The 26,324-nt window shown below is 39.3% G+C and overlaps 2 protein-coding genes and 1 pseudogene across 5 annotated transcripts in view; 1 reads left to right on the forward strand and 2 right to left on the reverse strand.

Annotated features, from left to right (window-relative positions):
• The window catches only part of MMRN2 (multimerin 2), a 60,080-nt gene extending 42,724 nt beyond the window's left edge, over positions 1 to 17,356 (forward strand). The window contains exons 7-8 of one of the 3 annotated variants that reach the window (XM_074232543.1): positions 2,555 to 2,737; positions 17,157 to 17,356. In XM_074232543.1, the coding sequence (XP_074088644.1) occupies positions 2,555 to 2,737; positions 17,157 to 17,212 (239 nt within the window). In that variant the 3' untranslated portion in view covers positions 17,213 to 17,356. Of the gene's footprint in view, positions 1 to 2,554; positions 7,879 to 17,156 lie in introns of those variants that run through there. The other 2 variants (XM_074232542.1, XM_074232541.1) reach the window with 2 other exon arrangements.
• The window catches only part of BMPR1A (bone morphogenetic protein receptor type 1A), a 119,893-nt gene continuing 109,741 nt past the window's right edge, over positions 16,173 to 26,324 (reverse strand). For both annotated transcript variants that reach the window (XM_074232544.1, XM_074232545.1), the window contains 4 exons: positions 25,150 to 25,447; positions 24,005 to 24,180; positions 20,700 to 20,830; positions 16,173 to 20,611 (listed from right to left, as the gene is read on the reverse strand). In XM_074232544.1, coding sequence (XP_074088645.1) covers positions 20,486 to 20,611; positions 20,700 to 20,830; positions 24,005 to 24,180; positions 25,150 to 25,447 — 731 coding nt within the window. In that variant the 3' untranslated portion in view covers positions 16,173 to 20,485. The remainder of the gene's footprint in view (positions 20,612 to 20,699; positions 20,831 to 24,004; positions 24,181 to 25,149; positions 25,448 to 26,324) is intronic.
• LOC141520441 (prohibitin 1 pseudogene) lies at positions 20,837 to 23,850 on the reverse strand (annotated as a pseudogene).

Consider the following 26,324-nt stretch of genomic DNA (forward strand, 5'->3'; position numbering starts at 1 on the left):
TAATAAAGAAATTATTACCTCAGACAGGAACCAAAGTATAACTTCTGTTAAGCTTCATAAACCTGGACAGATTATTCAGTTTTTTCTGAGATTTAGTTTCCTTATTTGTGAAATGAGAATAATGATAAAGATAGCACCTAAGCCATGGAACTATCATGAAAACCACTTGGTAAAATTAAAAATCCTACACACACACATTTACAGCGAGACAAATAGTAATCCAGAAAAGGAGACCAAAAAGGGAAAGATAAAAGTAATATCATGAACTGGGGGTGAGAGAATACCCAGGTAAATTGACCTTCCTTCTGTAGAATGGTTAACAATAATGATTATGATATTTGTTCCTCCATTCTCCAAGGAGACCATGACATCAGGGTGGTGTTGCTAGGACAAGCACGTGAATTGGATTTGATTGAGGGGGTGCCGTGCTAAGTCACAGCCTCAGTTGCCATAGTTAATCGCAGGATACTTCACTTCCTTGAGGAATGAAATGGTTATAATAGATAAGGAGATCAAAGTGGGACTTGGAAGCTAATAGAAAAGTTTGGTTAAAGTTTAGTTGAGAGGATTGGGGGAGAGGCAAGGGAACCCACTGGAACAGTCAACTAGATGAATTTCAAAAAACACTTAACTCCTTCAGTGGAAGGATGGAATGACCCTGAATCTACCAGACTGATTTCTCTGCATCCTCTCTCCCTCTTGTAAGTACCCCAGATTAGGAGCAAGAACAATAATTTTAGATTTTTATTTGCATTACATTACCCCAAGATCTCAGATCACAGATAATCACCCACAATAAAATAATGTGGTGCAGGAAAACGTCAGATTGGGATGGAAGGAGCTGGATTCAAATCTCAGCTCTGCCATTTGCTCTCTGGGACCTTGTTGGTAAATTTTTCCTTCTTGTATCTGTAAAACAAGAAGAGTGGATTAGAGTACTTTTAGACTGCTTCCAGTTCTAAATCTGTAACTGGGGTGGCTAGGTGGTGCAGTGGATAAAGCACCGGCTCTACAGTCAGGAGTACCTGGGTTCAAATCCGGCCTCAGACACTTAATAATTACCTAGCTGTGTGGCCTTGGGCAAGCCACTTAACCCCATTGCCTTGCAAAAAAACCTTAAAAAATAAAAAAATAAATCTGTAACCAATCTTCTGTCTACCCCAGAGCACCCCCAATCAAGGCTGGATATATGTTTTTCAGTCATTTCAGTCATGCCCAACTATTCCTGACCCTATTTGGGATTTTCTTGGCAAAGATACAAAGTGGTTTATATTCTTCTTTAGCTCATTTTACAGGTGAGGAAACTGAGGCAAGCAGGGTGGAGGAACTTGTCTAGGGTCACATAGTATCTGAGGTTGGATTTGAATTAATGTGTTCATGACTCAATTCCAGAGTTCTGTCTACTGGACTACCTAGCTGCTGCTATATGCCCCTAACTGAGGATATAATAGGTGCTAATTAAGATTTCCTTGATTGATTTTTGATTGCTCTGAAGGCAAAAATCTAAATTATTTTTTTAATGGGAAGAAAATATATAAAAGCATAAAGTATCTTCTCTCCACAGAAAAATAACGTCTGCTGAATGCTGATGCTGATAATAAAATAATAATAATGTTAATAATGATAGCAACTCATCTCGACAGAACAAACCCTGTCTCTCCCAGGCCAACTCTGTAATGTTTACTTTAGACCTGGGACATAAAGTGACTATTTAATTTCTATCATCCAGTTGACTAAATATTTGCCAAATTTGAGGGAGAGAAGAGATGCTTGTTTAAGCCAATGAAGTGAAGTAGAAAGGAACTAATATCTCGCTCTGAATAAATGAGGCAGCCCGCGTACTGAAGAGGGCAAAATAATCCTGGGTGGGTAATGAAGAGTTTGCAGTCAGGTAGACTTGTCTCAAGGAGCAAGCCTCAGAGACTCACTTTCTCTGGCTGCCTCAGTTTCCTCGTCTGTAAAATAAAGAATCTCCTAGGGCTGTAGTGAGGTTCAAAAGAATTAATAATTGGCAAGCACTATAGAAATGTTAGTTATTTAAACACCCTGAAACTGCAAAAGGGCTATTTAAATAATACTAACTCTTTTATTATTATTATTATTATTATTATTAGCTATTATGATCCTTGTCTTGGGTTTGGGATTCAGGTGGGTAAATGGGATGCATTTGGGAAAATATAAGGCTTAGACCTAGGAGACACTACACTACTATTCATTAGCTGTGCAACTTTGGACAAGATATACATAAGCCCTCATTGTCTCGCTTTCCCTGTCTGTAAAACTGGAATAACCCTTGCCACTCTCTCCCTGTCTGGGGGGGAGGAGGGGGCTGCAGTGAGGATAGGACTAGAAAACATGCCATTTTCATGTACTCACAGACCCTTAGAGGTTCTTCTCCAGCATCCTACATTTTTCAGATAAGGAAACTGAGGCCTGGCCAAGTGAAGTGACTTGCCCAAAGTCACACAGGCAGTGTCAGATTTCAAACTCAGGTCCTTTCTGACCTCTGATAACATCCTTGAATGACCTCTGTTCTTTCTTGTCCACTTTCCAGGCCCATCGGCGGCCTTCTATGTTGGCTTTCCCCAAGGGACCCATGGCCTTCGGCGACCCGTGAAGTTCAATGCCACTTACCTGAATGTCGGGGACTGCTACTCCCCAGAGCACGGCTTCTTCCGAGCCCCAGAGCGTGGTGTCTACCTGATTGCTGTGAGCGCCGAGTTCGGCCCAGGACTAGGTGAGGGCCAGCTTGTGCTCGGGGGCCGACTCAGAACGTCGGTCTCTAATGGCTCTGAGATGCCTATGGCCACGGGAGGAAGCACTGCAGCCACCTTTGCAGTGGCTGAGCTGCAGAAGGGGGAGAGGGTGTGGTTCGAGCTCACCAAGGGCTCCCTGGCCAGGAGGGATCCCAGTGGGACCGCGTTGGGTGGCTTCCTGGTGTTTAAGACCTGAACACCCTAGTTCCTCTTCCCAAAGAGGATGGTCTTGGACCATGATATCTGTAGCACCTCTTTATTATCCCCACATGCTCCCTGATAGCCTTTAGCCAAAGCACATTTGGTACTCAACCTCATGCTTGGGGTGCTCTGGGTTCAACGTTATCCTGAGGATGAAAGAATATTCCCATGGGAGCCTATGGTGCTTCCTTCTGGCCTCAAGACCTACGGTGGTCTAAAAGACTGTGCCTTGAGTATCAGATTTGAAGCACCTCAATGGAGGGATAGGGCAAGGCAGAGCTGCCCTTCACCCCTTTCAGAGTCACCTAGTACTTTGGGGTGGGGGGACTCTCTACCTTTTCTGAGACTGGCAGTTTTTCTAGAACTCTTCCTTGGTTTCTTTTCCATTTCTTTTCTACCTCTCTTGAGGAGCATCCTATGGGAAAAGAGTTCAACTCTTTAGTCAAGTCAACCTGAATTTATTAAACAGGTTGCTAAGTGATGAGGATGCAAAGAAAGGCAAAAACATTGCCTCTGTCCCTGAGGAGGCTATATTCTGATGTTGGAAACATCAAGGTAACCTAGGGGCCTTGACTTGCTCAATAAAATGGCAGCTCCTTTTTTGGGGTGACTAACCATTGAAGATCAAAGGATGCCATTGTATGATTGTATACAAGAAATGACAAGCAGAATGATTTCAGAAAAACCTGGAAATACTTCCATGAACTGAAATATTATGAAGTCGGGAGAATGTTGGACACAGCAAGGACAATATCGTTCAATGAAGAATTGTGAATGGCTCAGCTCTTCTCAACAATACAGTGATCCAAGACAATCCCAAAGGTCTAATAATGAAGCATATTATCCGCCTCCAGAGGAAGAACGGATGATATTGATTGACTACAGAGTGAAGCATGCTGTTTTCACTTTCTTTCTTTCATTGTTATTCTAGTTTTCTTGTACAAAATGACTAAGATAGAAATGGTTTACATAATTGCACATGTATAACCTATTTCTGATTGCTTATGTCTCGGGGAGGGAGAGAGGGATAGAATTTGGAACTCAAAAGCTTTAAATAAAAATGTTTCTAAAAATTGGAGGAAAAAAGAAAATGGCAGCTCAACAGAATGGCTATGTTTTCCAACAAGAAGGATCTATTATGGACAGTGCTAATAACTTAATACTCATGGGAGATAAAGGGTAAACCAGAAGTAATAAAACTTACCCTTCCTAGGGTCATAGCATTTGAGCATAATTGAGCCTCCTAAAGAACAGCTAATTCAATTCTCTTGCTTTAGAGATGAGGAAAGTGGGTGTGGAGAAAACCAGGATCCTTCCGGTGTGGCACCTGAAACCTACTGGGCTCATAATTTCCCTTTTATTACTAAATATTTTCCATCCCACCCTTCAGTTTAATAACCCCCTTCATTCCCCTTCATTTTCCTTCAGTTTAAGAATTCTTAAAGTAAAACTGAAATTTATCATTATTTAAAAATTTGGAAATAACAATTTCCTTATTTTTTCATAGATTCATAGATTATTAAACCTATAAACTTGGACAGAGAAATTGATGGGGGGGCGGTATTGAACTCACTTTCTACCCTTTAGCTGTAAAGAAATACTAAGTAGTGGGGCAGCTAGGTGGGGCAGTAGATAGAACACCAGTCCTGGAGTCAGGAGGACCTGAGTTCAAATCCCACCTCAGACATCTAATAACTACCTAGCTGTGTGACCTTGGGCAAATCACTTAACCCCACTGCCTCGCAAAAACTAAAAAGAAAAAAAGAATACTAAGCAACACTTAGTTGGTAAAAAGAATTCATTACATAGGAAACTACCAGACCGCTGCTTCCTTTTCCCTAGTGACTTCAGTAAACTCTACTTTAGCCCTTATTTCTCTGCTTTCCCCCCATTCCACTTCAGAAGTCCCTCTGGCGTGGCTCTAGTGGTATAGAAGGATCTCTGCTGCTTCCATTCAATGATCCAAGGCAACTTGTTCTAATTTTTAAAAAAATTTCATAGTTATAACTCTCCTGTTAAAGATGCAGGGACTTCTGAGATCATCTGGTTTGACAGAGTAATGCATTCAGGGTCAGGGCAGGGAAAGAGTTTGCCCAAGGTCACTTAACCTACTAGGAAGAACCTGCTATTGAAATCACATCAAGAATTAGGCTTTTTCCCACCACCGCCAGCGAACCTGTGCTCCATCTTTCAGTGACTTCGGTATTCATCAACACCTCTATCTACAGTAAGGATGAGAAAGGAACAATAATCAAAACTCAAAATAAATGTGTTTCAGTAATGATTATTTAGAATAAAATTATGTACTTCAGCTCGTTGTCACTTTTCTTTGTATTCACAAAAATGACTCACCAAAAGAGGAGTTGAAACTAAAATGTCAAAAATGGTAATATTTGGTCTGAGGGAAGTTAATCATTTTGGCTATATTGGTTTCTTCCATTAAAGAATTCAACATCCATCAAAAACAAAACCCCATGCACTAGATACAAGGATGATAAAACTACAGGGGTAAATATAGAACTGAAGCAAAAATCCACTTCTCTCTCAAGTAAGGTTAGCTTTAAGGAAGAACAGACACCCATAGCAAAGCTTATAAACTAACTAAGGGAATGAACTATAACATTTAAGGAATTTTTACAAGATCCCCAAACAGAGATGTTGTACTCAAAGGGAAACTGTTTAAAAAGTAGTTGTGGGGGTGGCTAGGTGGCACAGTGGATAGAGCACCAGCCCTGGAGTCAGGAGGACCTGAGTTCAAATGTGGCATCAGACACTTAATACTTACCTAGCTGTGTGGCCTTGGGAAAATCATTTAACCCATTGCCTTGGAAAAAACTAAAAAAAATAAAAATAAAAAATAGTTGTTGAATAAATAACCTTGAATGATTAAGTAATAAAATTTAAAATATGTTTTTATTCTACATCTAAAGTCACACTCCCTCTTAATGGATGAGGAAAGAGAGATTTCTAGAGGCCTAGTCAATATTGATACTCAGTCATTAAATGTTGACAAGGGCCCTTGATTCCTGTATAATTTTCTAACTTTATTCTCTCAGAAGAAAATATACCCCAACATACCTAGAATCACACTTGAAAGTCATTTCTTTGTGAGCTTCAATTCTACCTTTATTTACCCTTATAACTTTATCACACTTGTGTCTGGTGCATGAGTTTTTTGTTCTGTTTTTTAATAGATGAATTCCTTAGTGAACGAGACAAACATTCCAAACACCTCTTTGTGAGGTAGTAGGCAATCATTTGTGTGTTTCCTGGCTATTCCTGACTAAAACCAAATAAAATATTTTTTAAGAGAAACCATTAAATCGGGTAACTGACCCTCTCTTTATTCATCACTTCACAAATCTCTCTTTCTGAGTTCTTTCATGGTGTGCTGTTAGCTCCCTTGAAACAAATCACAACTTCTCTTTAACTCAGGAGAATAGTTTTATGAGTTGCCGTGACCTTAATAAAAATCTCTCAAGGATGGTCAGTCATCTAGTGATGATCTTCTGGGAGGTCTCCACTATATATTACATAGAGAAATTCCATTTAACTGTTCAAAAACCTTCATTTTAAATGTACAGATAATTAGAAAGAAAAGAAATAGATCTTGTCCAATAACCACGTGGAATTGAATGTGTCTTTTCACCACCTGCTGTTCAGTGTTGGGGATGATATCATGAAACAGTATGGAGAAGTGAGGAAGGAAATACCCAAAGCTCAAGGAGGTCTTGAAGAGGTCAAGGACCAAGATGCCAAGTTGGAAAGGATGCAAATATTAGTTTCATAGGCACATCTAGACTAATGGCAAATTGCCAACATTAAACCAAAACAATGTCTGTCATGGTAAATTTAGAATCACATTGGTCATCTAATCCAACCCAACTTTGAAAACAGAGATATCACCAATTGCCTCCTAGACATTCCAACTCATCATCTCCTAGGGATCTCAGACTTAGCATGTCAAAACAGAACTCATCTTCTTTCCTGCCAAACCCACTCCTTTTGCAAATCCCCATCTTTCTTCCAGTCAGATTCACCCTCTTATATCATCCTCAATCTCTCCCTCAAGCCACTTAAACTCAATCAGTTGCCCAGTCCTGTTGATTCTAGCTCCAAAGCATTTTTTACATCTATCCCCTTCCTTCCACGAGCAGGGCTACAACCACAGTGTAAGGAGCCTTATTACTCTCTACCTAGAGGACTAGTTATAATAAACTCTTAGATGGTTACCCCACCTCATCTCTCCCCTCTCTAATCTGTCCTCCACACATCCACAAAGTTGGAGTTTTTAAAAGTACAATTCTGACGTACTCTTATTCAACAAAAACTAATGGGTATCAACCATTAGCGCCAAATTAAAATTTCTTATTTTGGCATTTAAAGATTGCATTATGTTTGGCACACATCAACCTCCTTCCCTTGGTCTCCAATCCATCTACATTTATCTTATGGTTCCTTACACACAGCATCTCATCTACCATCTCTGCCTTTGTATAAACTCTCTTGTCTGCTACTAGAGCCTTCTACCACACACACACACACACACACACACACACACACACACACACACACACACAATCACAGAGGCAGCTAGGTGACCTTGGAATCAAGAGGATGGGAGTTTGAATCCAGTCTCATATACTTTGTGGCCTAGAGCAAGTCACTTCACCTGGTCTGCTTTGTCTTGTCATCCTGATTGATCTCTGGCCACTGGACCCAGATGGCTCTGGAAGAGAAAGTGAGGCTGGTGACTTAGCACAGCACCCTTTCATTAAAATCCAACTCATGCGCTTGTCATGGTATCAGCTCCCTGATGTCATGGTCTTCTTCGAACATGAAGGACACACATCATCATCATCTCTTCTAGCTATAAGATATCTTGCAACTTATCAAAACATATATATATATATATATATGTATATATACATATAGACTGTAGTGGTATATATATGTATATGTATATGTGGATGTGTGTGTATGTCATGTGCAGGTGCAACTTTCTATGTATGTGTGCCATGTGTGTGAATGTGTAAATATGCGTGCACTTGTCTATTTTGTGGGTGAATTGTATGGTCTATATGCATAGGCATATGCAAGTATATGTGTATGTCTATGTTTCCAGAGGTAGAATACAAGACTCTGAGAGCAGGATCATTTGCATATTCCAGTGAATGGCACACTGTAGTTCAATAATAAATATTCAATTAATTGAATGACATTGTAAGCTCCCTAAGGGAATATTTTTATCTCTATATAATACCAGTGCTTTTCATGAGATCCTTAAAAAATGTCTAGAATGGAAAGCTGCCTGTTGATACTTTGAGGCTGCCCAATCTACATTTAGACAACTCCGATTGTTAGAAGTTTTCTGCTTCTCTGCACTCCCCCTCCCCTATCTCCTACATGCTGCATCTCCTCTCCTCTGGAACAAGTCTAATCCTATTTCCACTATTGAAAAGCCTGAAGACAGTCAGTCCATTCTCTTATTATGTCTTCTTCCTAGACTAAACATCTCTGATTCTTTCAGCTGATCCTCAGATGTAGGCTTAATAAATTCTCATTAGCTATGTAGTCTGTTCTCCAGTCCCCTTTGCTTCCTGGTTACCCTCTTCCTTCTGCCAAACATCTTTTAACTTGTCAAAATACTCCCTAAAATTGGCACCCAGACCTTAGCAGAGTGGTCCAGATGGGTTCTGGTCAGGGCAGAAGCAACCATTAACCTCTCATTTCTGTAGCCTGGGCAAACCATGAAAACAGTGAACCACAAAGAGAACAATGATGAAAAGTCAAGTCCTCCACAGACTAAAGAATGAATGAATAAATGAAAGACACAAGAATGGATGAAAAAAGCCTGCGGGGTATGAGTTGAAAAAACTGGACAATGGTCAAATGGCACAAAAGTCACAAAAACTAAGGAGGCCTAGAAGCAAGTTTAACATTACAAAATGCTTTCCCCCCAACAAACCTATCTTGAAGATAGGAAATGTGATTTGTTATCCCCATTTTACAGATGAAACAACTGAGGAGTGACAACTTGCTAAGGCAATATATAAGCGAAGACTTGAACTCAGATCCTCTGCCTTCATTTTTGCACTCTTTCCATGTGCTCAAGCTTTTCAGTCTTGTCTTACTCTTCCTGACCCCATGTAGTATTTTCTTAGAAGAGTGACTGATTTGCTATTTCCTTCTCCAGATCATTTTACAGATGAGGAAACTGAGGCAAACAGGGTGAAGTGACTTATCTAGGGTCACATAGCCTCTTAAGTGTTTGATGAGATCTTCCTGATTCCAATTCGGGCACTGTATCTACTGCTCCATTTAACTGCCTTACTCACCCTACACCAAATTACCTAGAATCTTAATTAAAGTTTATAAGAAAAGTAACGATTCATATTAATTGATTTCTTTCAAGTGATAAGGGTGGGCATTATTTCATTCTCTTAATATCATAGAACTCCAAAGTTGGGGACTTCTATTTCCAAGGCAAGAAAGTTGAAACTCAAGGAGACCCAAGACGCCAACTAGTCATCTCCCATGTCCCATTCTCTCTTTACTCTCCCTCCCAACCAGCCTCTCTCATTCAAGTCTAGAGAAATTCGAAATTTAAGACTCTCTAATATAGCATCTATATTTTCAGTGAGAATGATTCTGAATTTTGAGCATGAAAAGCCCTTAAGAATTCTCATGTAGTGAATGAAGGGAGCAGAACCAAGCAACCTCATATACATTAACAATAACATTGTGAGATGATTAACAATGATGGATGCAGCTTCTCTCAGCAGTTTAGAGGTCAAGGACAACCCTGAGAGACCTGCTATGGAAAATGCCATCTACATCCAAAGGGGAAAAAAAAATCATGGAATCCGAATACATACTATGTTCACTTTTTAAAACTTTTCTTATGATTTTCCTTCCAAACTCATGGTTTTTTTCCTTTCCTCTTAGTTCTAATTCCTTTCACACAAAATGACTAGTATTTAAATATGTTAAAGATAATTGTACATGTTCAACTTTTACCAGACTTTTTGCTCCCTGGGGGGGGGGGGAGGATAAAAAACTGTGTAACTCATAAATGTTGAAAAATTATCATAGCATATAACTAGAAAAATAAAATTTCAATTAAAAAAGAGAAAAAAGAATTCTCATGCAACATGTTCATTTAAGTGTGGGGCCAGGATGAAGCAGAAAGAAGTGTGATTTGTCCAGAGTTACAAAGCCAGTTATTATACTGGTGACTTTTACTATACATTCCGCACTCATAATGAGAACTGAGCTGGCTCTGTAAAAGAACCAAAAGTATACTGAGGTGGCAAAAAGAATGGAACTTAGAAAGCTATCCCAGGCCCTAGGAGGATTCTCCAAAAGAAAATATTTAGAGTGCTAATTACATCCTATTCCATAGTATTTCTTCCCTAAAAAATGATTCTATAGAAGTTGGTGTTTAGGACTAATTCACCTTGGTGAATTAACCTAATTGAATGATCTAAAGTAGAGGCATCAAACATGAAACCTGAGGCCTTCTTTAAACCCATACACCCACAGCATTCCTGAGTTCTCCACAGACAGATTATGTAACTGGGAAATATTTAGCAAAGTAAACAAAACTACTAAGAAACAAAGATAACATTAAAATGTGGTCTTCTGAGTCCATATACTGTTCAAAGGGATCCTTATGTACCTAGTGGCCTGTTTCTGTTTAACACCATTGATCTAAAGTCTATCTAAGGTCCTCCCCTCCCCCCCAAAAAGGTAAAAATTGAATTATCCTAGAGGGAAAAACAATTTGGTCTGAAATTCCAAATTCTTAGATTTTACTTTAATGAATTTTTAGTCTAAGGATCAATTTTCTTCAATCAATCTATCTATCATCTATTATATATGTATATATAAATTTCTGTACTTTGTGATCCAATGCATTTAAAAGAGTTTTCCATCTGCTAAATATATGAAAAGCTGAGATTAAAAAGTCTTTGTCCGCAAACTTACATTCTCTACAGAGGATGGGGGGGGGGGGGATGAGTAGGGCAGAGAAAGAGACTGAGGCATGGGTTGTGAATGTGACTAGGTAAAAAAACAAGGAAGGAAATGATAGGGTCAAAGGAGAGAATCCAAAGGGCCCTGAACAGTTTAGAGGAGGTCAAATTGAGGGCTGGGAGAGAATCGTAAGAGAAAGTAGATGAGAGGAAAAGATGAGACAGGAGTGTAAAGCAGGAGGGTGGATGCCCTGGCTTTTGTTTATGAGTGAAGGCTTGGGTGATCTGGAAATATCCTGAAATCTTGAGCAGAAAGACCCAACTTTGTGTTAGAAGTCCCCAATTCCAGATATGGAATTACTTTCCTAGAGGATGAATTCTTTCAGGGTCAAAAACTTAGGAGAAACATCTATGGAGGTATCCAGAGTGTCTTACATGGGAGCTTTAAATCTGAAGAGAATGTCTTCCTTCCTCCTTCTTCCTTGTTCATGTAGCTTCATCTTGGATACTTCCCAATAACTCCCCAAACAGAGCCCTAAATTGTGATAAAGAAGCACAATTAAGAAAAACCAGGCAACACATTATCTCCTTCTGAAAATAAATGCCCCAGTCTGCCCCAGAAGGCCTCCACTTTTTTTTTTTGCAAGGCAAATGAGGTTAAGTGGCTTGCCCAAGGCCACACAGCTAGGTAATTATTAAGTGTCTGAGACCGGATTTGAACCCAGGTACTCCTGACTCCAGGGCCAGTGCTTTATCCACTGCGCCACCTAGCTGCCCCAGGCCACCACTTCTTATGGATCTTTCACTGTCAATTCTCAGAAGTCACATGTGTTCATTCATTGATCAGAATTCTGAAGTCCTTCATTGTTACTTTTTTTTAACATTATTTTATTATTTACATTAGTATAAATTATTCTAGTCTTAATGGCTAACAATTACTATCGGGAGGAACATGATGTAGTGGGGGTTGAAGTTGGAGTCAAGGGACCTTGGTTCAGATCGTGATTCTGTCACTTGTGTGGGCAAATCTGAGCCTTCCTAGGACTCAGTTTTTCTATCCAGAGGTGAGGAAGGAGAGTGCTCCAGGTGTGGGAGATAGCCAAGGCAAAGACATGGAGATGGGAGAAGGCAAGTTTGCCTGGACCTCAGAGTACAGGATAGGAAAGAATGTATAATGAGGCAAAGAAAATAGATTGGGGACAGGTTGTGAAGAGATAAAACAGATTTGCAGACATGTCTCTTTGGGGGTAGGGATTATATAACTTTTTTTCTGTCTTTGTATCTCAGACTTCACTCCTGGTTTGTGGTAGATGATTCATTGAAATATTTGTTGAATGACTGCTCCTGTAACATAGTCAGCTTACATGCTATACTATGCATTAACTATAAATATATCTGATTACTATTCACATCTCTTTTCTGTGTCCTATGCATCATTTATTATATGAGGCTTGCATTTTGGGTTTTATTTATGCAGTTTTATATTGTGAACAGTGAATTAGAGTTTTGTGAACTATGATTGGCTACATGAAATTCTAATATAAAGATGTAGATTAATGCAAATACATTACTGAATTGATTTAATCTCTGCTAATCTCTGCTGTGTTAACTACACTGATTAATTATTTGATATGCTAAATTCTGTGTTGGGCTGCAGATGCACGGATATTCTGAAAAATCCCAGTATGATTTTCAGAGACTGCAAATTCTTCACTGGGTTGGATGTAGATGCCCAGCATCCAAATGTTTAATGTTTGTTGACTTGACTTGATATCATCTGCCCTATTCTTATGGCAAAAATCTTACCAGCATTATCAGTAGAAATGTGTAATATACCTTAGTTGCTGCATATTTCCTTTTAAAAGAAATTACACAGCATCCCCTGCATCCCTGGCCATCTCCAGTTGTCTTTACTTCTGTCTTGCCATCGGACTTGAATGACTCAGGAAGAGAGAGTGAAGCTGACCCCTTTGTGTAACTCCACCTCATTTAAATCCAAATCATGGGGTGAATGATGTCGATGGTTCTCTTCAAAAATGAAGGCTGAACAACAATGACTATGAGTGAGTCACTTCATCATTTAGTGTCTTCTTCCCAGAGTAACTGTGAGAATAAAGGAGGATGCCTATAAAGTGTGGTGTAAATAAATGTCAGTTGTTACGATGATTCATTCTGAAAAGGGTGGCCAGACTTTGAGGGCTGTCTTGAGAAAGGAGAGGAAGCATTGTAGTCCTGGGAATTACACCAGATTCAATTGAAAGATCTGAGCTCCAGTTGGCCTTCACAGAGGAAGTATCTACTCGGTATTCTTGATACTGGACTAAGTGATAGTTGGAATCTGGATACACGAAATACTACTTTGCTAAGTTATTAAAACTTTCAGAGGCTTAAATTTCTTTGCCATATGAGGTTGGACTAGATTCTAAGGGCCTTTCCAGTATGAGACTTTTACAAGTCTAAGTTCATTTTGTCACATAGACAACTAAAAAGGACCTGAGAGAATGGATGCAGTGGAGGCAGAGTGCAGTGGATAGAGAGCTGGTCTGGAGTCAGGAAGGTCTGAGTTCAAATGTGGTCGTAGACATTGACTTGGCATGTGATCCTGGGCAAGTCATTTCACATCTGTTTGCCTCTGTAAAATGAGAATAATAACATAATCCACTCCCAGGATCATTGTGGGAATCAAGTGGGCTAATATTTGTAAAGTGCTTAGCACCATGGCCAGCAGATAGTAATCACTGGGATTCAATGGCACCAGCTTCTGAGATACCAAGTGGCTAAGTTGTTCTAGACTTGGAGAGAACACAAGCACAGTCAATAAATGAGTATCAAATAGGGTTGAGCTTTATCCATAATGTCCTATTTTTTGAGCAAAAGTTTACGGGAATCACTCGAGTTCTGGAGACAGTGAAAAAGACAGGATTTCTTCCCTCAAAGAGTTTACACTTTTGCAAGGGGTAAAGATATACAAAGAAACAAAGACTATATATATATATATATATATATATATATATATATATATATATATATATATATACACACACATACACACACACACACACACGCACACACACACACAAAGTCATTTCAGGGTAGGGATAAGTTTCTTGCAGATGGTGGCATAGACAGAATGAGTGTTGAAAGAAATCAAGATATTTTAAAAGAAGGAGTGAGCTCTAGACATAGGACTCAAGTCTAAGAAAAGTCATGACACCAGGAAAGTTCTCTCCTGGAATCATCAAGTCAATTTGATCATCATGGAGAATTTGAAGAAAGCAAGGAGCAAGGCCCCTGAAGGGCAAGGCCTAAGTCTTGGAGAAATTGGGACTTCTTGAGAGGGGAATAACATGATCAGGTCTGTGCTTTAGAGTATCACTTTGGCAGCTGTGTGGTGAAAGTGGAGGATTCTTTTCATCAGGTACAGAAGAAAGGCAAAGAGACCGTTACAATAGTCTGTACAGGCCAGGAAGATGCAGACTTAATTTTCCTTATTAGTGATATTCATATAGGGTCATCCAAATCAATGTGAGCTTACACATTTCCAATTTTATTATGGTAAATAATTCTATCATTTCCCTGTAATTGATTTATCACTTATACTTCATGGATCCCTACTTCTCCCCAAGCAGATGGAAATCATCAGACTATTTTTCATTCCTTACCTTGATCCCCAAATGCAAGGTTTGGTGTGGCCTTCAAGAACATCCCTGGATTTGCTGTCATTTGTTGAGGTCATTTCTGAAACCTTCCTATTTTAGTTGAAGGGCCTTTATGAACATAGGATTACTTCCAGGTCACAAAGGAAGCACACAAGGGGAATTTTAGTGGATTTTAAGATAGTCTTGAATACTTACCAGACACCTTTCAAGTTTCCAAAAATCTATTGAGACATGTCAAAGAACTAAATACAAATGATCCATAGAAAAATTAAACTGTTACCTTCTGGCTAAACTACTCAAGACCTTTCCCATTTCAAAAGGAAAACAATTACACTTCACAATTTTGAATTCCATGAGATGGATCTGACATTACTTTGTCACAATGTACTCTCTTCATTTTCTCCTCAGACTTCTTTCTTTCCCTCCTCCCTGTCATACTCATAAACCTAAGATGAGCTGAGAATGCACCAAAGGTGAGACTCAAATATTAAAGTGTCAGGACAGCTAGGTGGTGCAGTAGATAGAGCACCGGCCATGGAGTCAGGAGTACCTGAGTTCAAAACTCGGCTTCAGACACTTAATAATGACCTAGCTGTGCGACCTTGGGCAAGCCACTTAAACTCATTTGCCTTGAAAAAAAAAAACCCTAAAAAAAAATTTAAAAAAATATTAAAATGTCCCTCAATTAACATCACTTGAAATAAAGCTACACTTTAATTATCATATTTCCTTTGTGTATAAGCAAGAAAGAGAGAGAGAAGGTAAGGGAGGAGAGGAGAGTTGTGAACATGTTGAAGAGTTACCAAGTTTGTCATTTGGGGGCCTATTGATCATTTGATTATTACTGCAGGATTATATAGTGTAGCACAAGTTTTCCCGGGTGGGGGTATTCCCCTTTAGACATGCAGAACACAGACCTTTCACTCCTAAAGAGATGATCTTCATGAGTTCCTGAGGCCAAAATAAAAATGATCAAAGTCATGAGCCTCTCCAAACCTACTTGGTTTAGACTGGTCCTTAGAAACAAGGCCAGGGACTGGAACTTGTGGTGATTTCATTGATACATGCAATTTCTGAATGAGCCCATTGCCCCCACCAAGGAGAATCATCAGCATCTTCTTGGTCACTTAGCCTTAGATACTGAAAAGAAGTAACTTCCCCCAGGATCTGGGTGAGGGGGAGGGGGTAGAGTGTGTGAGAGAGAGAAAGACAGAGACAGACCAAGAGGGAGAGAGGGAGGGAGGGAGAAAGGGAGAGAGGGAGAGGGAGAGAGCACTTTGATGTTTTCTAGGTAGTGGGGTCTCTGCCAGAGCTTGTATTCTGCTGGCATGGTCTTGGAGCATCAGCATCTCTAAAATCAGACCCCTCCTTAAGGCTTGAGGAGACTTATTACAGTTAATCATTCCCTTTCTTATATGAAATAGCAACCTTCTGCTTTATGCTCCTGCCTAGATTACTGATGGTGGAAAGGGGCTTCTGGTTATTGTACAGAAATAAGCATGTTCATGCTGAAATCCCTCAAGACTTGTTCAAAAGAAAACCAACCTTGGGGCCCAACACAAGAAAAGTACGGCAGCACAAAACACATAACTAATATGTACTAAAATAAGGTTATTTACTTAAAAATGATACATTGGACATAATCTGTGTACAGAACAAAGCAATTCATGGTAAACTGAATAAGGCACCTTTTAAACCAGATGCTGTACAAAATACATTTAGTGTGTTACCATTTAAAGAGTAATCTACACTTCTGGTATCTAAGCAAGAATTTAATCAAACTGTTTATCGTATTTCATTTTCTATTTACATTTTCTCTAAGTAAGGTATAACGTTATTTTCATTTTTTACAATATACTACAATTTCGTTTTAAAATGGGCATTTCAAGGACAGTTGCTAGGATGGGCTTTTAAAAGGTAGTGGAGAACAGTGGGGTCAAACTCAAACAGAAACATGGCCAAATGTTGACTTAGAAAACCACAAATTAACAATAGATTGCATTGTATTTTTGTTTAATTTGCTACCATTTGCCAATAAATTTTTCATCTAGTTAGACTGTATGGGAATTTTGCTGTAAGCATGAGGTCAGTCGTGAGCTTGACACCTTTGGTTTAGGAGAAAGAGCTTAAAAGTCACCATGAGATGATGTTGTATACCTTATTCAAGCGATATGAACCATACATTCCTTATAGACCTCCCTGGCCACGATGCCATGTTGGTTCTGCACCACCCTGTCCTACAGAATTCTACCCTAAATACAATGTGCCACTTCTCTAAGGAGTTCTCTCTCTGATTTTTCATAACAATAAATGAAACAAGACAGAGAGCTGACAGATTGTTCTGTCAGTATTTCATCAAAATATATAACTCTTCCTTTTAAAAGGGAATTCCAAATGGATACTTAAAAACCATATGGCATTTTTCCTATCCTATTTAGAAAAAGTCAACTTCAAATATATTTGAAAAAAACAGCAATTTAAAATATGGAACCAATTCTAGAAAAAAAATATATAAATTCTTTATAGGTGAATATCTCCTTAGTTGAACTTCATATCTCTTCCAGAACCTAGAACAAAGCCCTCTGAGACAGTAGATGCTGGACAAAAGTTTGCTGAATGAAGGAATACTTCTAAACAAGACTTTACATTTAATTCTAGGGAAGCTGCGAAGGTAAGTTTTTGAAATTTTTGTTGTTCTCAATTCCAAAGGTAAAACTATCATAATGAAAAAATTAATATAGTTATAATAAATAAGAAATCTGGCACAATTTGGTTAAATGTTATTTTCAGGCATTTCAACATTTTAAAATCTTACTTAAATATTGATTGTAAAAGATCACAGTGGATGCAGAATAAAAAACCCACACTAGAAGTTATTCCAGAAAAGTTATCAGAAAAAAATGGATTTAGTTCTCATACCTCTGATATTTTCTTGATAAGAAGTTATTGCCAAGTCTCTAATAAAATGGAAATCATTTTCAAGTTCAACTCTCAATTCTACTAATAACCTAATTCCTTTATCAATTAGAAGGAAAACTGATTCAAGACAACGTAAATTCTTTCATTAGAGTTACTGGGCACCAGGCCCTGTCCCTTTTTGACCCAGTGCATTTGTAAGCTTCAGGAAGCAGATACACATAGGCCCCCTAACCCCAGGGCAGTTACTAAAGCCTTTGCTGGTAGCAGGGCCTGAAATGGCATTGAACATCAGGGCCACCTCCAAGCCATAGGGAAAAGCTTTTTGGCTTAAATAGCTTAAAACAGCATTGAGACTTAAAATACACACTACTCTCAATACTTCACTAATGAATAAACACAATTTTGAATGAAGAGAAAGAAATAGAAAGATTTCCAAATAAATTAACATTTATGTTTTAAGACCATGTTGTTCTTTATCAAAATTCTTATTGAAATCTTCTATAATTTTCAAGCCAATTTTGTTACTAGTTTAATAAGCATAATATGTATGCCTAATATTCTGCTTCTGAAAAGATTTTGTGATTTTTTTAAGGCTGTGATGAAAGGCTACATTCTTTCTCTTATTTTGTCTGCTTTTATTCATATTAGCAAATAGTTTTTTTGAGAGTTAGTAATTTTGTCAAGTCCAAAAAAAAAAATCAGATCAAATCAGACAAAAAAAGAGCCTGAGTCACATGGCACTTTAGATTATAGAACTTGTATCCTTCTGGAGAAACAGATTGAAAAACTGTTCTGAAAGAATAAGCTTATGTGACACAAATAAAAAAATTTCTTTTGAAAAAAATGCTTCTACTTTAGAACATGACAAAGAAAAACTTTAGATTGTAAAGTGATTAAATCTTTCCAAACAGTTTCCAGTTAACTATGTAAAACCGGTCTCCAAAGCTACACAGTAGCTTTGACTTTCAATGTCTGTCAAGTTTTGGCAATAGACAAAAAAAAATGCTCTAAAAATTATTATAAAAAATTTCAACCCTTTGTCATCAGTACTTCCATAGCACAGCCCCATTTGTTGTCTTACATTGCATCCAAAGGTAAAGTTAAGTCTAACTTAATGGGTCCATGAATTGTTCTGCCAGAATATAACATTAATACTTAAAGACATTACAAAATTGTAATGACTTCAAAAAACAGAAATGTCCCTTGAGATAACTAGGATTCTATAAAATATGTAGCACTTTGTTAAATAAAATCTGTACACTGTGATAGTAAAGAAAAACACTGATTTTTTTTGTCTGACCCTTTATCAATTGTTTTATAAACAATGGCATTTTTTTTAATCCCCTAATTTCAAATAATAACTGATGGGTTAGAACCTTTTTAGTAGGTGTTGTTAAGTCCATGTAGGTTCTGCAATTTAAATATCCGATTAGAAGTTTGTCTTATCATAAGGAAGAATTTAAATGAACGTATTATATTGAAAGCTGTTGTTATGAGTATACTGCAACAAAACAAAGCCCTAGATTAGAAGATACTAATTTGAACGCATTCCTTTTAAAAACCCATCCAACATTTATACGTATAAATGTTCTTCCTTCCTTAAGCATCTTTGGGTGGGGGTTGTTTTTTCCTTTGGTGCATGTGAGCTGGCTTCTATGGCATGAATGTGTGTGGGCAAACGGGACTATTCAAAGTGAAAGGAAGAGTTGGTGTCCTGCAGATCAAGCACATTGAGTAGGAGCTGTATTGTTTCCCTTTTAAAAGTCACCTAGAACAAACTGTGCAGGACAAGGTTATAGGCACTTAAACTGCTATCAAAATCACCCCAATAAGTGAGTTCCTTCTTTGGGAGAGTCATCACATATTGGGAGTTCCAACTAAAGATATTATGTTTTTCACAACAACAGATTAAAAATTGCCAAAGAAAAGAAAAGAAAAGAAAAGAGAGAGAAAAAGAAGGAAGGAAGGAAGGAAGGAAGGAAGGAAGGAAGGAAGGAAGGAAGGAAGGAAGGAAGGAAGGAAGGAAGGAAGGAAGGAAGGAAGGAAGGAAGGAAGGAGAGAGAGAAAAAGAAGAGAGAAAGAAAGAGAAAGAAAGAGAAAGAAAGAGAAAGAAAGAAAGAAAGAAAGAAAGAAAGAAAGAAAGAAAGAAAGAAAGAAAGAAAGAAAGAAAGAAAGAAAGAAAGAAAGAAAGAAAGAAAGAAAGAAAGAAAGAAAGAAAGAAAAGAGGAATGAAGCTCAGGTTGAGAAACATGGTCTGAACTTCTTTTGGCTTTTCAATTGATAAGGTGTTAGTAAAGAAGCTGATTTCTCCTGTGAACTCAATGGCTTTTACATGACTGCTAGTCTTATTGCAACAAGGACAACAACAACACAGAGCCAAAGCACCAACCATCCCCACTTCCTGGGCATTCATTCCTCATTTTTGTCTCTTAATCCACATGGCAGCAGAGGAATCCTGGCACACATAACACAGATGAGAAACTGTTAAAAACAGAGGAGTATCCCAAAATGATTCATAATCTACAGGCTGTTTACAAAAGCAAGAATATGAATAGACTAAGTTTTCTCAGGTAGAAGGCAAAAGCTTATATTTCTCCATCTCCGTTAAATTCATTTTCTTCTTAAGGCTTTCACAGAAAGCACCATAATATAAACATGCAATTCAGTACTCAGAGTTTTCCTGGAGACTCATGACTGATGACTCAAGTCTCAACCCCACTCGTGACCCACCCCCCTCCCCCAACAAAAAAGAGCCACTTTCCAACAAGGCTGTCCGTAAATGTGGCCCGAAGGAAACAGACTTCCCAGCATTGTATTCTGCAGAGTACTGAAAGGTTCCGTGTTAGCAGCCTGTAACTGGTGGTGAGAAAAGCGCCCAAGAGAGCCGCACGACTTCCTCATCCACTTCAATCGCACCCTCTGTATGGGTGAATAGTCCTGGAGTCCAACACAGCTCCGGAGTCTCAGGGAACTGTCAGATCTTGACATCCTGGGATTCCACCATCTTGGCGAGTGTTTTCTTGATTCTCAATGCCGTGAGTCTCGAAGCAGGGTTGTGGGCCCAGCATTCTGACATGAGCTTCAAGATAGCTCTTAGACACTAATAACGAAGAAAACAAAGCAGTTAAAAACAAAACGAATATATTCCTACAGACTTGTGACTTTAGAGGAATTAATTTCCAACTTACTTCATCACTATTCCATCGGTTAGACACGATGGGCCGCAGTCGCTTAACACATACTACCTCACGCATATCTTCATAGGAAGGATCATGAGGCACCATGTTATAGTAAGGCAATTGGTACTCTTCTGCAATGCCTGTGATGGAGTGAAAAAAATCCACAATTCTCAGTGGCAACAGACAAACAAAACTGATGAATCAACTATGAAGGAACTACAGTTAGTTAACCTTAATTAGTCCAATGGTGGATACATAATTTATTTCTAAGTAGCAATGCATAACGAAGTAAAATTTGAGAACAAGGTTAATTTGAATTTAGTGCAAATGTTTCTCGTTTCTTTAGAAAAGAAGTGCTACAGCTCTTTTTTCACTTATCTTTCCATTTATTACACATCATCACAAAATATCAAAACAAAAGAGGATCTTAGGGTGTACCTGCACCCAGGATGTATTCCAGGATTTTGTTCTGAGAATGTTTTTTTCTTTTCTTAATATGCTCCCATCATCAGTTACCACTGATTTGATTTGATTATTGTCCCTATGCTGAAGACTCCACGATCTCTATCTTCTGTTGGTCACTCTCTACATTATCCAAAGTGGATGTCCTGTAGCACCTCAAATTTAACACATCCAAAACAGAACTTTTACTTTCCAACCCCATCTTCTTCCAAAAAGGCAGAGCCAGATCCCTCAATTCTGTTTCCAACTCCATCCCTGGCTCTCACTGCATATCTCTCCAGTCTCGTGTCTATCACTACCATCACCCCCAAGAACCTTTCTATCTCTCTTTCACAAAGTCATTGCTTAGTTCACACCCCCGTCCTCACACCCAAATAAATAGTATGGTAATGACTTCCCAACTGTTCTGCCTGACCACTCCAATCCATTCTTCACATAGTTTTCAGAGATTCTCCTGAAATACCATCCTGGACACATTTCTCTCCTCTCTTCTTCAACCAGCTAAGGTCCTTTATCACCTGCTCCATCTCTCCTTTCCAGCATGGTACCCTCTGCTCCCTTTTCACTTGCCCTCCAATCCAAATAGGATCCCATCCTATTTCTCCCACGCAGCACATAGCCTCCCCTACTGATCCCCTTGAACAAGCTATGCCCTAGGCCTCCCTTTTTTAAGGGAAAATGGGTGCCATTTATTGAAGGCAAGTTACACAATTTGTTCACTGCCCTCTGATTGTTCCCATTCCCTCCACAATACAAGCAATAAGCTGTCGAGAAGGTCAGTATCTCTAAACAGAAGAGCCAAGAACTTAGGATTCACACATCATTACAAAGAATATTTGGTCAGTGCTGAATGCAATCCCTTAGACTCAGAGTTCCCTCTTGAGCATTTTTAAAGGGGCTAGGATGAGGGGGAAACTTCCAGATGGATGCCCATCTTTTTCCCGGACTCTTCTCCAAAGACCATTTCTTCTTTATAACCCTTTGGGGTAGAGGAAGAGAAAATAATTTCCCTTATAGGGCCAGCTCTCAGCCAGTTCCAATCATACACATATCTGTTTCCATTAGGCCCATAGTTAATGATCAGTCTCATAGCAATAGAAGGAGCATGTCTTTCCTGTGCCTCCACAGCACCTCCTCTAAACTGGGTCTATAAACAAAATGGTGGAACGAATGGCAGGCCACCTTCTCTCTAACTATAGCCAACAGCTAACCAAGCTCTGGGTGCTTGCTATCCTTATCTTCTCTGATCAAATAGTAGAAAGCTCTGGTCTACATCAGTTCATTAAAACTGTCCATTGCACAACTCTCTCTACCCATCTTCCTTTGACCTATACCCTGTTCCCAGCAACACTGAGACTGTACTTCTCTGGAGGGCTGAGAGCAGTGTTCCCCAGCCACTTGCTCAAAACAGGTCTTAAGTTCTAATTTAAAGCTGGGATGGACAGAAGAGATGTAAAGAATGAAAGAGCTTAATCTCTTGGGGAAATTTAAGATCCCCAAAATGACTTTAATTTATTCCCTCTCCTTAAGCCATATAACTATATCTCACAGTGATTTGAGGGGATGGAGGGCAGGGAAAAGGCTGTGTGAATTACATCAAGTTGAGTAAGGATAGAAACCTATGAGGCCACCAGCCTCCCCGGGGAAGCTGGAGAAGCACTGAGAGTCCACCAGGCAGGTGAGTGATGCTCTGAGGGTGGAGAAGCTGGGGCTGTCCTCTGCAGCCTCCACTTACGAAATTCTATTAAGCTACTGCCTGCAGTGGTGGCCAGGGAATTGGCAGTCAGTTTGGATGCTTTGGAGTCACCTCTGTTGAGATGACAGCTGCTTTCAAACTTTTCCACTATAAATCTGGCCCACTCTCCTGCTGAGACACCTGTATGGTTCTACTGCTTCTGTGAACTCCTTTCCAAAGGTCAGATGCCTCAAAGAAATGTCATCAAGGATGAGCCCAGAGGTTGCTGCTCCTTCTGTGAGGTCTGTGCTCACTTGCCTGAAGACTAGTTCTCTCTGACTAATCAATTCTCCAGCATCAAATCAGCTACCATTAACTTGAGGATTTCAGTGGTTATGGATGGCAGCACCCACTCATCACAGTCCTCATCAATACTGATGGAGATTCAGGGCAGCTGATTGATGATAGGTTGGAAGAGAATTTGAAGAGTGATAATTGCATTCTGTGAATCCTTGCTACCAGTGATTACTGGGACATTCCATGGCTAGAAATGGCAGCGAGAAATAATTGGTTTCTGTACCCATGGGATGAGAAAATGAGTCCCTGCCCCTACAACAATGTCTTATCTATGTCCACATTATATAAGGCAGAATGACAACTCCTCCTGCAACCACTAAACCCAGGCCAAACTTGCCAACAGTTTCAAACAGTTTAGCACTCACATCTCCTTCAGATGGTCTTCATCTTCTGCCCCCTCAAGCCAGACATAATTCTGACCTTTACATGAATTCCCCAATGCAATTTACTCCAACCTATGCATCTTCATCTCCATGCTTCTTCTGAGATCTAATTCAAGTATTGCTTTCTACCTGTAGCACCTGAGGTAACTGCTCTAAAGTCATAGTTAGTAAGGGGAAGAGCCAGGATTTGAACAAAGGTCCAGGAGTCTTTCTACTTAACCTCTTCCTTCAATATTCCCTATTAGAAGATATTTTTCCTTCCTCAACAAAGGTTCTGACCCATCCCCAAAGTGTTTCTTCTCCAAAATGAGTAGCACAATTTCCTTTAATTCAATAAATCCATTTCTCAAGAAAAAAGCGTAATAAGCTATTTTAAATTGCATAATCTAAACAGGTATGGCCTATTTACCTCCTGAAAGTATCACACAAACACCCACCTCCTGTGACACAGCGACGAGCCATTTCCCATATGATCAATCCAAAGCTATAAATGTCGGCCATGATGTACGGCTGAAAGTGATTTTTATTCAGGCTTTCATCGAGTACTTCTGGGGCCATGTAACGCTTTGTACCTACTCTGGTGTTCAAAGGCACATCAACTTCATTTGTATCACTGAAAGAAGAGAAAAAAAACAACACCACAAAGTCAGAGAACAGTGCAAATACCTTTATCAAGTAAAAAAAGATAAATTCCATTTTCTTAAAGTTAATATATATAAGCATAAAATAAAGCACTATAGATTTTATTATCTCCTATATGGAAAAATGTAGTTTAATAATGCTATAATAATACTGCCCAATTTCCCATATTTGGTCTTTAGGGATACCATGGTTTGGTTCTCTGTTGCTTAAGTAAGATCAAACTGTTTCCTTTTTAAATTAATTTTTTCCTCAAAATTCTACCTTCTCTCCCTCCTATGCAGCTCATGTCCCACTGAGAAAGCCAGAAAAATACCCCCCTTTTATAAAAATGCAGTCTAGCACACAAATTCTCTCATTGGTCATGTTTTTTTTTTTTTTAGAAGTGCATCATCAGCCCCTTTGGGTTTGTCACCTTCACCTGATCAGGAACTAATTTTTTTTAAATTTCTTAACATGTTACTATGGAATTGTAGTTTTTTCTTTTTACTGAATATCTTTTGCCATGTCTTGATCCAGGTATCCTTTGTGAAGGAGAAACAAATTTAAAAAAAAAATGCTTCATTTATTTGTCAGTTGGTAGGAAAGGAAAATGCTTTAACTCAATTAAACCCCATATAAAAATACTATTTTTATAGTTTTTACTAAAAAACAAAAACAAAAACAGAACTCAGAAGTACCAAATGAGCAGTCAAGGAAACTCCTGCACACTATCTTGGCTCCTCCAAGGCAGGTAAGGAAAAGCCCTGTGATGAAACAGGGTGCCGTCACTGAAAAAGGACAGTGGCTTCAAACCTTTTCCCTGCTTCAAAGGCAGAAAGGCATCTACACGAGTGTTTCTGAATCACGTCTCCATGAACCTAAGCAGAATGTTCTCCTTCTCTAAGAAACAAAGATTCTACCTCAGGGATGCTGGGGCGAGAGGGATCCCACAAAGAACTACCTGTTAAATTTCACAGCAAGGCCCAAGTCTGCAATACAGCAACTCCCATTTTTCTTGATCAGGATATTTTTGCTCTTCAGGTCTCGGTGGGCAATTGCAGGCTTTCCTTGGGTACCGTAGATCTCTGTGTGGAGATGGCACAGACCACAAGCAGCTGAATATGCCAACTTCAGGAGGGCCCTGGTGTCCAGAGTGGTACACTTCAGGAAGTCGTACAGAGAGCCATTTTCATGGTAGTCAGTGATCAAGTAGAGCTGTGTCCATGAACCTGTGCCCTTGATGTCAGCCGCGATAAAACCTGTCCAATCAATGAAGCACAAGTTTGATGCACTGGTTTTGACTCCCCTTCGTGACAGAATCATTTGCTTCCCATCACTAAATATCTGCCCTGTCTGACAGGCAATGTGGTGGAGCACTAGCTTGGATTCAGGCCTGGGGTTCAGATGTGGCCTGATGCCTTCTTGGCTCTGTCACCTGTAAAGTGGCCTTGCTGTAGCTCCAAGTCTACCACATCCTCACATATAAAATGCAGCATACTTAATAATGAAGGCTAAAATTATCTTCTTCTTGAAGATCTGGGGAAAATCTATTTTCCTAAACAAACAATGACAACGAGAATGTAACTGAACTACAAACTCTCTCGGAAAAGTACAGGGTTTGGGTGAAGTGGTTAGCCAAAAAGGGGAATCCCGCCTCCGGCGGCATTCAGAATGACCTTGGTGTAGAATGGGGAAGGAGACCCTCCTGCCATCCTCAGTCAGAGATACCATTCGGATGCCACTGTTTAGGAAGAATACTGAGAAGATGTCTATGTCCAGAGAAGAGTGGTATGACTTGAGAATGACAAAGGACCTCGAAATACTAAGGATCAAATGAGGGCACTTTAGATGGTAAGCTAGAAGGGATGGCATAATCACCAACTTGAAGAACCTGTAAGACCTAGGTGGGAAAGGGGATGGGCCTTTGTTTGCTTAGCTCCAGAGAAAAGACAGAGGAAGAGGGTGTGGAAACCAAAGCAGACTAGGAAGTCACATGAGAGTTTCCTGACTAACAGTGCAACAGGCTGCCTTAGGAGATATTGGAGGTATTCAAGTGGAAATGAGAGGTTCATGTTTGGATCTTCTGCTCAAGTGTGGTTTAGACTAATTCTGCCATTATCATGAGCCTAAGTTTGC

The sequence above is a fragment of the Macrotis lagotis genome, chromosome 4, assembly GCF_037893015.1.
Source record: "Macrotis lagotis isolate mMagLag1 chromosome 4, bilby.v1.9.chrom.fasta, whole genome shotgun sequence".
Taxonomy (NCBI): domain Eukaryota; kingdom Metazoa; phylum Chordata; class Mammalia; order Peramelemorphia; family Peramelidae; genus Macrotis; species Macrotis lagotis.